We start from the raw sequence: 12,114 nt of genomic DNA, 5'->3' as shown, positions 1-12,114 counted from the left end.
TTTAGTCACAAGTACTGACTGTAATACAATGAAGATGCCAGCATGATGGTGTATGACGTGGGGTGTTTAGATACAAGTACTGACTGTAATACAATGAAGATGCCAGCATGAAAGTGTATGACATGGGGTGTTTGGTTACAAGTACTGACTGAAATGCAATGAAGATGCCAGCATGAGGGTGCATGACATGGGGTGTTTAGTCACAAGTACTGACTGTAATACAATGAAGATGCCAGCATGATGGTGTATGACATGGGATGTTTAGTCACAAGTACTGACTGTAATACAATGAAGATTCCAGCATGATGGTGTATGACATGGGATGTTTAGTCACAAGTACTGACTGTAATACAATGAAGATGCCAGCATGAGGGTGCATGACATGGGATGTTTAGTCACAAGTACTGACTGTAATACATTGAAGATGCCAGCATGATGGTGTATGACATGGGGTGTTTAGTCACAAGTACTGACTGTAATACAATAAAGATGCCAGCATGAGGGTGCATGACATGGGGTGTTTAGTCACAAGTACTGACTGTAATACAAAGAAGATGCCAGCATGATTGTGTATGACATGGGATGTTTAGTCACAAGTACTGACTGTAATACAATGAAGATTCCAGCATGATGGTGTATAACATGGGATGTTTAGTCACAAGTACTGACTGTAATACAATGAAGATGCCAGCATGATGGTGCATGACATGGGGTGTTTAGTCACAAGTACTGACTGTAATACAATGAAGATGCCAGCATGAGGGTGCATGACGTGGGGTGTTTAGTCACAAGTACTGACTGTAATACAATGAAGATGCCAGCATGATGGTGTATGACATGGGATGTTTAGATACAAGTACTGACTGTAATACAATGAAGATGCCAGCATGATAGTGTATGACATGGGGTGTTTAGTCACAAGTACTGACTGAAATGCAATGAAGATGCCAGCATGAGGGTGCATGACATGGGATGTTTAGTCACAAGTACAGACTGTAATACAATGAAGATGCCAGCATGATGGTGTATGACATGGGGTGTTTAGTCACAAGTACTGACTGTAATACAATGAAGATGCCAGCATGAGGGTGCATGACATGGGGTGTTTAGTCACAAGTACTGACTGTAATACAATGAAGATTCCAGCATGATGGTGTATGACATGGGATGTTTAGTCACAAGTACTGACTGTAATACAATGAAGATGCCAGCATGATGGTGTATGACATGGGATGTTTAGTCACAAGTACTGACTGTAATACAGTGAAGATTCCAGCATGAGGGTGCATGACATGGGGTGTTTAGTCACAAGTACTGACTGTAATACAATGAAGATGCCAGCATGATGGTGTATGACATGGGATGTTTAGTCACAAGTACTGACTGTAATACAATGAAGATGCCAGCATGATGGTGTATGACATGGGATGTTTAGTCAGAAGTACTGACTGTAATACAATGAAGATGCCAGCATGAGGGTGCATGACATGGGGTATTTGGTCACGGGTACAGACTGTAATACAATGAAGATGCCAGTCTGATGGTGTATGACATGGGATGTTTAGTCACAAGTACTGACTGTAATACAATGAAGATTCCAGCATGATTGTGTTTAGTATCAAGTTTCGTATCTTGATTAGTTTGTGTTTGTGTGTGTGACAACTAAAATGATCAGCCTCAATGGACGTAAGAGGTTGGGTTTGGCTTTTAACTGTATCTAGTTATAACATTTAAGGTCCAGATGGAAAATAGCGATGGATTAAGACAAAATAAGCAAATTGCATGTATTGAATTGTTTCACAACGATAACGGTTAAATACCATTACAGGGCTTTAGGGTGAGGATATGTGCATCCATGAACACTAAAATTAGGGTTGAGATATGCCTTATGCTGTGGGGATTCCGAGTCACATTAGGCCCCCAGTATACCCTATTGTCGTCGTGAGAGCCAACTTGTCGGGCTCGGTGGCTAGGACGATTGTACGTCATCATACCCGATGTCAAGGACTTTCGACTGTTTACAAATCGTTGTGATATAGCTTGTGACTATTTCTAACTGACTCGTTAAACAACATGTACTCACTTCCCGCATCAGTAGGCGTTTACTGAGTCCTCGGTACGTTATCTTAAACTGTGGGTAGACCTGTTTACATGATACACAGAGCGTGTAGCGTGAGATGGATATATAACACAAGTACTTATGTAAAGAGGTCAGGTGGTAAACTATATCAGTAAGAGCCTCATATGCACATATTGTCAAGAGCCGCGACAGACTGGAAATATATGAAACCAACGCCGAGGCTTAAATCAGCCATAGAAACAATATTAGAGGGTAGAAATGAATTGTGTAATGAAAGTGTCTCAGTAATAAACATCGACGATATATTGGTCTTTCGGACACCATCGCCGCTCGCGCGACACGGCGTCTCTTTTAACAATAGACCACCACAGCCGCATAAGTAGGTCAAGGCTGGTTTCCTGTCGTCGTGTCAGCGTGACCTGTTTACTATGAAATATATGCAGTAATCTACCCCTATCTGCCTGACTCTATTTGTGTTTCATCCTCACTGCCACCGCTTTCACTGTTGTTTTGCAGTTAGCCCTGTCCTGGGGTTGTGGATATATGCAGTGGATGGCCAAACGAGGGAACACAAGCGCTATCAACTTCTACAAACAATTAGGTGCTGTGGAAACAAACACGGATAACCTCATGACATTCACGTTAGACGAAGACGCCATGACACTGGCCTGTTCAAAGATAGTATCAGATTGAAGTGGTGAACTCTGGACACATTGACGTAATGGGGGTCAGCTATATGTGTTTTATAGCATAATGTGGGATGAATAAGTTAATCTATTTCAAGTAGTGTTGCAATCCACTGACAGCTTACATATCACCAGGCCAGTCGAACCTATACAGAGAATGTACCAGGAGAGAAGCAAGACAAGTGCATCTTCACAAGGGAAATATTTTGGTTCAATGTGCCGGCAGACCTTTGGAGCAGGAATATATATATATATGGCAGGGAAATGTTGATGTTTGTACCAATTGCAGGTCGAAGTGTCACCAACTGATTTCTTCATCAGTTAGGTGATCTACTGAGCCTTGTTTTCAGAAATCCTGGTCAATAGGCGGGACATACATGCTCAAATAGACAAAAATATTGTCAGGGCACTGTAACACTGTCCTGCCTGGATGAGTTTATAATGTCAACAGTTTAAAATTTCAAACCTAGAGGAGATTTGAAGCTTGAGATAAATCTGCATTTTAATAGAATTTAAAAGCATGGTCAAATCAAGATGAAATATAGAAAAAGTTGCCAAAAACAACGGAACAAAAGTGTTGAATTACACACAGAAAAACTAAGCAAATACCAAAAGACATTTCGTAAAAAAAAGGGTCAGATAATGATTTTTGAATATGACTGACATGTTCACTGGGTAGAAAATTAAACTGGCTTAAGAGCTCGGTCGTCACAACTTAGCCTGGGTTCGATGCCTTACATGGACCCAAATCCTCCTCTCATAATCGGAGATGCATCACATGCACTCAGTGCTACAAAGCGAATCCCTCCAATTCCACTTGTCCTGGCAGCCACCATGTAAGCCTGCAAGTATTGTGAGGGAATATACTCTTAAAAGAAAGAAACGCAACATGGATATTTTGGCCATAAAAGGAACATTAGCTTACCAAGAGGTGCAAAAGGAAGAGGTTTAATGTGTTATAGTGTCAGAATGATCACAACAAGGACATGCAAACCATTAGTCAGGAAACACGTACGATTCGTAAAAACGCATCTGCATCAATCGAACAGTGACAGTTCAACAACATGCCAAAATTAACAGAAGTGCAAAGAAACAACGTCATAGGCCGCTTGCAGGCAGGGGAATCCCGATCAGCTGTAGCCAGGGTTTTCAACGTCGCGCCCAGCACCATCACAAGGTTATGGGATCAGTTTCAACAGCATGGATCAACACGTGATCGGCCAAGGTCGAGACGACCAAGAGTAACCACACCCGCCCAAGATCGCTACATCCGAGTGCACAACCTACATGAAAGGGCGACCACAGCCACTACAACCGCATCTCAAAATCCCGGACTGCGTAGAATATCCGATCTGGCCGTACGAACCGTTTAAGAGGAGCAGGTTTACGAGCACGACGTCTTGTTCGACGCGTCATATTGAGTCGACAACATCGTCAATAACGACGGCATTGGTGTCATCAACACAGGGTATGGACTCAACTGCGATGGAGAGATGTCTGTTTCAGCGACGAATCAAGATTTCTCCTCCGTCGAAGGGATGGAAGAGCACGGGTCTATGGCTCAACGATACATCAACGAAATTCTCCTTCCACACGTTCTCCCAATTGCAACCAACGGCAACGGTGTATTCCTGCAGGACAACGCTCGACCGCATACAGCACGTATCGCAAGAGCCTGTCGCCACAACAACAACGTTGATGTTCTCCCCTGGCCCTCTAGATCCCCGGATTTGAACCTGATAGAGCACCTGTAGGTTGAATTAAACAGAGGTCTACGCCGACGTCAACCACAACCCCAGACGTTTCAGCAGTTGGCTTTTGCGTTGCAGGCCGGATGGGCTACCATTCCCCAGGATGTGATTGGCATACACGTCTCTTCCATGGACAGGCGATGTCAGACCGTTATCGATTCAAACGGAGGACATACGCGTTATTGATGGTAGCTATCCTTCACCTTGGACTTTTCCTATGTACCGATAACTGAGATGATTACAATCACCTAGTGTTCTCTCCACAACATTTTGTATCTCTCAATACCTTGTACGGTTCCTCGTTTAAATGTTTCTTTCCTACCTCACACCAATCTGGCTTTGCGTTTCTTTCTTTTTTGAAGAGGATAGTTAGAAAGACGCAACAATAATTGCACGACAGTGTGTTCACGGGTTCATTCGGTTTCAGAAGTCTGGATCTTGCGTGCAGTTGTCAGTAACTAAACTAATCGTGATAGGACGTTTATAAAAAACTGGTGGCAATTCCGGTCCCGGTGTATCCCAGCATGCAACGGAACCGGAAGTGAAAATTACGCCACGGTGAAGGGATACACTACTCTGACATGCATGCAAAATTTCAAAAGTGACACAGACAGTTGATGGTTTATAGTGTGCCTGGATAGATGTTTTCGCTTTTTAATTAAAGGTTGTGTAGAATACGTTAGCCACAACATTTCCTTGACTAAGTAAAGTGAATCTGGTTGAAAGCCGAATGTTGGCAAGTAAACACTTAGACCAAATCTGAAATGAAAACATAACAAAAATCATGACACCCAATCACCCAACCCTGCAAGCTCGACCAACCAAGTAGCCAACCCAGCGAGCTCGACCACCTAATCAGCCAACCCAGCAAGCTGGACCACTTAATCAGCCAACTCAGGAAGCTCGACCACCCAATACCCCAACACAGCAAGCTCGACCAACGAATTAGCCGAGTCAGCAAACTCGACCACCAAATCAGCTAACCCAGCAAGATCAACCCCCCAATCAGCCAACTCAGCAAGCTCGACCACCCAATCAGCCAACTCAGCAAGCTTGACCAACCAATCAGCCAACCCAGCAAGCTCGACCACCAAATCAGCCAACTCAGCAAGCTCGACCACCCAATCAGCCAACCCAGCAAGCTCGACCAACCGATAAGCCAACCCAGCAAGCTCGACCAACCAACCCAGCAAGCCTGACCACCCAGTCAGCCAACCCAGCAAGCTCGACCACCCAGTCAGCCAACCCAGCAAGCTCGACCACCCAGTCAGCCAACTCAGCAAGCTCGACCACCCAGTCAGCCAACCCAGCAAGCTCGACCTTCACCTTTGACTTTTCCTATGTACCGATAACTGAGATAATTACAATCACCTAGTGTTCTCTCCACAACATTTTGGCTCAATACCTTGTAAGGTTCCTCGTATAAATGTTTCTTTCCTTCCTCACACCAATCTGGCTTTGCGTTTCCTTTTTTTAGGAGTATAATTTGAAAACGCAAAAACAATTGCACGACAGTGTGTTCACGGGTTCATTCGGTTTCAGAAGTCTGGATCTTGTCAGTAAATAAACTAATCGTGATAGGACGTTTTTTTTATAAAATGGTGGCAATTCCGGTCCCGGTGTATCCCAGCATGCAACGGAACCGGAAGTGAAAAATACGCCACGGTGAAGGGATACACTACTCTGATATGCATGCAAAATTTCAAAAGTGACACAGACAGTTGATGGTTTATAGTGTGCCTGGATAGATGTTTTCGCTTTTTTAAATAAAGGTTGTGTTAGCCACAATATTTCCTTGCCTAAGTAAAGTGAATCTGGTTGAAAGCTACATGTTGGCAAGTAAACACTTAGACCAAATCTGAAATGAAAACATGAACAAAAATCATGACACCCAATCAACCAAATCAGCAAGTTCGACCAACCAATCACCCAACTCAGCAAGCTTGACCACCCAATCAGCCAACCCAGCAAGCTCGACCAACCGATAAGCCAACCCAGCAAGCTCGACCAACCAAGTATCCAACTCAGCAAGCTTGACCAACCAATCAGCCAACCCAGCAAGTTCGACCGACCAGTACCCCAACACAGCAAGCTCGACCAACCAATTAGCCGACTCAGCAAACTCGACCACCCAATCAGCCAACCCAGCAAGCTCGACCACCAAATCAGCCAACTCAGCAAGCTCTACCACCCAATCAGCCAACCCAGCAAGCTCGACCAACCGATAAGCCAACCCAGCAAGCTCGACCAACCAAGTATCCAACTCAGCAAGCTTGACCAACCAATCAGCCAACCCAGCAAGTTCGACCGACCAGTACCCCAACACAGCAAGCTCGACCAACCAATTAGCCGACTCAGCAAACTCGACCACCCAATCAGCCAACCCAGCAAGCTCGACCACCCAATCAGCCAACCCAGCAAGCTCGACAACCCAATCATCCAACCAGCCAGCTCGACCACCCAATCAGCCAACCCAGCAAGCCTTACTCCTAATCAGCCAACCCAGCAAGCTGGAACACCCAATCAGCCATTTGTTAATTTGTCTACCATTACACACAATACATAGATTATTAGATTTCTAGGGTGGTCGGCTAGCCTAGTGGTTAAATCGTTAGCTCGTCCCGCCGAAGACCCAGGTTCGATTCCCGACATGGGTACAATGTGTGAAGCCAATTTCTGGTGTCCCCCACCGTGATATTGCTGGAATATTGCTAAAAGAGGCGTAAAACCATACTCACTCACAATTAGATTTCCATCCCAACCTCTACTCCATTCTACTCATAACAGTATGCATGTTGATGTTTCGCAACATATTGCCCAATATTCACATAATCATAGTGAATATAAAATATAAGTAGAGACCACATCTTAAAAAAATGTAAGCTTATTTGCAGGAAAAGTCATTTAAGTGAAAATGGCACACTGACCTTCTGTATATCTTTTCAGATCACCGCCTCTACCTCAGGATAACATGTACCAAGCTTCACTGACCTACAGTAAACGTTTCTCCAGTTGATCAAACATTTTTTTTCAGGGCTATGTATGGCCTTGAAGATTACCTTTATCCTTGAAATGACCAAACACTATCTCCGAACACGTCGCAAGGGTCAAATCGTAGATATATTGATATTGAAAATACGCTTGTTACAGAAGATTACTTGATAAGGCAGATATAATTGTGATGAGAGATATATACTTGATATGATATTTCTGAGATAGCCAAGCACTCCATACTTTTCAACAATGGCGGCATTGGTCACATAATGACAAAACCATAAACCATATCAATTTACGTAGAACTGCTAAATAACATGCCTGACTAAAGAATTATCACATGGTTAAAATTAATGATCTCGCATTCCTCGAAAATCGCTTTCAGCTACAATAACCATGACAACTGTTAACACACTCTTGCTTATGGGTCTGCATCTCATTTATCTAAATTAATTCCTCTTGAAAATGTTCATCCATATTTTCAGACAAAGTGCGCTTTGACATCCTCCGTTATCCAGTATAGCCCATCTCCATCATATTTTGATATAAACACCCTGCACCTATTCGCCACCACAGTAGTGACGTCACAACCTGGAACGCTCCTATCTCTAAGCTAGCTCGGACTTCCTCTCGCTTGTGAAAGTATTATTAGTGGTGCATGATTTGAATCAGGGTAAAAACGAAGCTATGGTAGAGAATGTGCCCAGGGTACTTATCGCAATAAATTGAATTGAAAGGACAAGATAAGCGATGTGAATTGTGGACATCAACCAAAGCATAATATGGTCAAATGAAGCAAATTAATGAAACGGAGGATACAGATATTAAAGATGCATCAACTCTTATCTTAACAACTAACATGATTACAAAATACAGGTCCAATATTTTCCCCTATGAACTTTCCAGTTTATGAAACCTAGTCACGTTATTTGTCAACGGTTAACGGCAAGTCCTACAATGATTACAACACGTGTGAAGTTCCATGTTTGACAAAGGGTTAACAAGATAAGTCATTGGAATGCTTAGGTTTATATTATGCATGTCAACATTATCAGTATTGAACTGTAAGTAAATCTGTAGTTTTCTACTCATTTACACATCCTACATACAAGGCTGTTTCCTATAACTCGCCGACCCTGAATTTTCATTCTGAGGTGAAAAAGTAACAACGTTTTCTTATATCACTTATCCATGCCCCAGTGGAAATGTTGCGATGTGACAAAATATATACGTCTACCATTCCACACTCATAAAAGTCCCAGGTCAGCTTGATCTTTCTTCAACTATGTTTATTTGAAAAATCGTATCCGAAGCAAAGCAATTCGATGCTCCTCATAGATAAAGTTAAGGACAGCTACCAAGTGTTTTGAACTTTCAAGTGTCTTAAAATCAGATACACAACTCTGTTCAGTAATACTTGTTAGTGAGTTGCAGCGAACATATCACTGGAATTGCATCGGAAGTCGGGGACAGTGCTGGTAGGTTAATGTGCATCCTTCTCCGCTTCTTCAGTTGGCCCCTTATCTTCACCTAGCTACATGTAGGAAGCCTTCTGTGACTGGACGAGCAGTTTGTGATTGATGGCACCTTCAGGACCACACGGACCATCTTGGACTGCAATTACCATTTTAAAGTAAGGGTTAAAATCGGTTTTCAAATGTAGTGAAAAAACTATCAACATTTCATACTTTCATGTACTTTAATGAATACATGGTCTGCTACATACATCATCTCTCTTTCTTCAATATTTAACCCACCAAAACCTATTATGAACATTTTTCAAAATAAATGCTTTGCATTCATTTGGTAAAATAAACCTTACAAGGAAAAACAAATACGAGTTGTTTTTAGTAAAAAATGGAGGATTCAAAGTATCCAACGTCTAATTCAGACACAAAAGCTTTCGATGATAAGACAGCCTTACATGTAAAAATCAAAGGATAAATAAACAAGCAATAAATGATATTCAAACATATACAGTTTGCAATAAAAGAAGAGCAACACAGTGGTACAAATAAGCGGAAGTAGCACTAAGTAACAGACCCTATAATTAATGATCGTACACACACGAAGTTTTGTCAGAGTTTTGTCACAGTCGAATGCTTGGAAACAGGCATGTCTCCATTCTAAAATTCAGAATAGTGTAGGAAACTGTCAGGATTCGGTGCTTTCAAATCCTGGAAACTATGCCAAACGTCTTGAAAATAACTTTACTTTGCAAGAATTCGTGTTATTCGGAGATGGTCTCAAATGAGATCTCTTCTCATGGTTAAACCATGGTTGTCAACAGCTTTTGACTTTTGCAATCAAAGATCTGAACACAATGAACCTATAACAACATTGATGCCCCCCAAACCTGGTACTGAACAATAGCCGCATTACACCCTATGAGACCAGACCATAGATTTTTCGGGTGGGCTACCAGAATCAACCCTTCATGAGAGTCGTTATATGTGGTTTGCCGATTGTATTGTGCCGAGAGGGGACATTGCTTTCTCGCCTTCAATTACGGCCGCGAGAAAGCGGTAAGGGGATACCACGAGACGAGAAATCCAGAAAGCGATAACACGAGATGAGAAAGGGAAGACATTTTTTTTCCAGTCACATTCAAATTATAACTTTTTTCTCTTAAACATAATAACTGTACAGACCTAGGGGATTTCAAAACAATCCACGGATTTCTGCGTAAAATGTGTCTCTATCTGAGTTTTATAGAACCATCACGCCGTCAGCGCGTGGCGGGTCATGGTAAAACCCTCTCAATAAATCAGGTTAGAATTTAAATATATACTGTTCAAAAGAAGGTAAAGAACACCCGATTCTTACATATGCATATCCAACAAATGTATCTACAACAGTATGTTGAAAAGCTTTAGGCAAGAGAAAGCCCGGTCACTATGCTATTCGGTTCTTTTAATGTTATCGAATGAAATGAAGGGTCACCATCCTTTTAACCAGATATAATATCAAAGGGCCTCTGGAGAACAGATGGAATAAGTACACTGAAAAGCAAGAGGGGCTATGGGAAAAATAATTAAAGCGCACGACACAGCAGTTATGATATCCCCCAGTACGTTCACTTCAGGAGTCTGTGATGGTATTGATTGAGGAGAAGCAGTGCTCAATCATGCAGGGGTAAAGAGGCAGTGAGTGGACGTTGTGTTTCAGTATCAGAAACAACCCTGGACAATCTCATTAAGATCAGACCAAGTTTCTCACTTATTTAGCGTCAGCGAGAAGTAAGATCTGATTTTAATGGATTGCAACCCAGGACATCGGAGTACTCAGAGGCATATCATAGCCACGCCTTATTTAGTAATTACTCGACCCTTGTATATCCTTATCTATGATACTCACAGTCCAAACGCCACTGTATTTTATCGATGGTGTTTCTCGCTAATGATCATATATAACCTTCCATTTATTGAAGAAATTATATTATTTTTTTAATAATGAATGTTGTTGCATAACATTATCGGTGAGCTGGTGTTCTTTCTGTATTGATAATGCGGATATTTTACTTAGTTGTATTTAAATGGCTGTTTTCATATCCAAACTCTATCAAACCGAGTCCCCTATATCAGCCCGAGCCCCCTATATCAGCCCGAGCCCCCTATATCAGTCCGAGCCCCCTATATCAGCCCGAGGCCCCTATATCAGCCCGAGACCCCTATATCAGCCCGAGGCCCCTATATCAGCCCGAGACCCCTATATCAGCCCGAGCCCCCTATATCAGCCCGAGCCCCCTATATCAGCCCGAGCCCCCTATATCAGCCCGAGCCCCCTATATCAGCCCGAGCCACCTATATCAGCCCGAGCCACCTATATCAGTCCGAGCCCCCTATATCAGCCCGAGCCCCCTATATCCCCCTGAGACCCCTATATCAGCCCGAGCCCCCTATATCAAGCTGAGCCCCCTATATCAGCCCGAGCCCCCTATATCAGCCCGAGACCCCTATATCAGCCCGAGCCCCCTATATCAGCCCGAGCCCCCTATATCAGCCTGAGCCCCCTATATCAGCCCGAGCCCCCTATATCAGCCCGAGCCCCCTATATCAAACCGAGTCCCCTATATCAGCCCGAGCCCCCTATATCAGCCCGAGCCCCCTATATCAGCCCGAGGCCCCTATATCAGCCCGAGACCCCTATATCAGCCCGAGCCCCCTATATCAGCCCGAGACCCCTATATCAGCCCGAGCCCCCTATATCAGCCCGAGCCCCCTATATCAGCCTGAGCCCCCTTTATCAGCCCGAGCCCCCTATATCAGCCCGAGCCCCCTATATCAGCCCGAGCCACCTATATCAGCCCGAGCCACCTATATCAGTCCGAGCCCCCTATATCAGCCCGAGCCCCCTATATCCCCCTGAGACCCCTATATCAGCCCGAGCCCCCTATATCAAGCTGAGCCCCCTATATCAGCCCGAGCCCCCTATATCAGCCCGAGCCCCCTATATCAAGCTGAGCCCCCTATATATATCGGCCCGAGACCCCTATATCAGCCCGAGCCCCCTATATCAGCCCGAGACCCCTATATCAACCCGAGACCCCAATATCAGTCCGAGGGCCGAAGGCCAGAGAGGTGCTATGTGGATCGAGGGTTGA

General features: G+C 43.6%; 2 protein-coding genes across 2 annotated transcripts in view; one reads left to right on the top strand and one right to left on the bottom strand.

Moving 5' to 3' along the window:
- The window catches only part of LOC125383647, a 25,734-nt gene extending 23,601 nt beyond the window's left edge, over positions 1-2,133 (bottom strand). Inside the window, exon 1 of the mRNA XM_048402307.1 lies at positions 2,084-2,133. The gene's annotated coding sequence lies outside the window, so the exon portion shown is untranslated. The remainder of the gene's footprint in view (positions 1-2,083) is intronic.
- On the top strand, positions 1,681-12,114 carry LOC125383615 (pollen-specific leucine-rich repeat extensin-like protein 1). Its single transcript, XM_048402207.1, has 5 exons — positions 1,681-1,686; positions 2,597-2,761; positions 5,587-5,813; positions 6,426-7,022; positions 11,400-12,114. The coding sequence occupies exons 1-5, from the start codon at positions 1,681-1,683 to the stop codon at positions 12,112-12,114; spliced, it is 1,710 nt and encodes a 569-aa protein (XP_048258164.1).

Source organism: Haliotis rufescens, unplaced genomic scaffold, assembly GCF_023055435.1.
Source record: "Haliotis rufescens isolate VD_foot unplaced genomic scaffold, xgHalRufe1.0.p SCAF_25, whole genome shotgun sequence".
In the NCBI taxonomy this organism is placed as follows: Eukaryota; Metazoa; Mollusca; class Gastropoda; order Lepetellida; family Haliotidae; genus Haliotis; species Haliotis rufescens.
The sequence above is the reverse complement of the archived record's forward strand: the minus strand, read 5'-3'. Positions and strand labels throughout refer to the sequence as shown.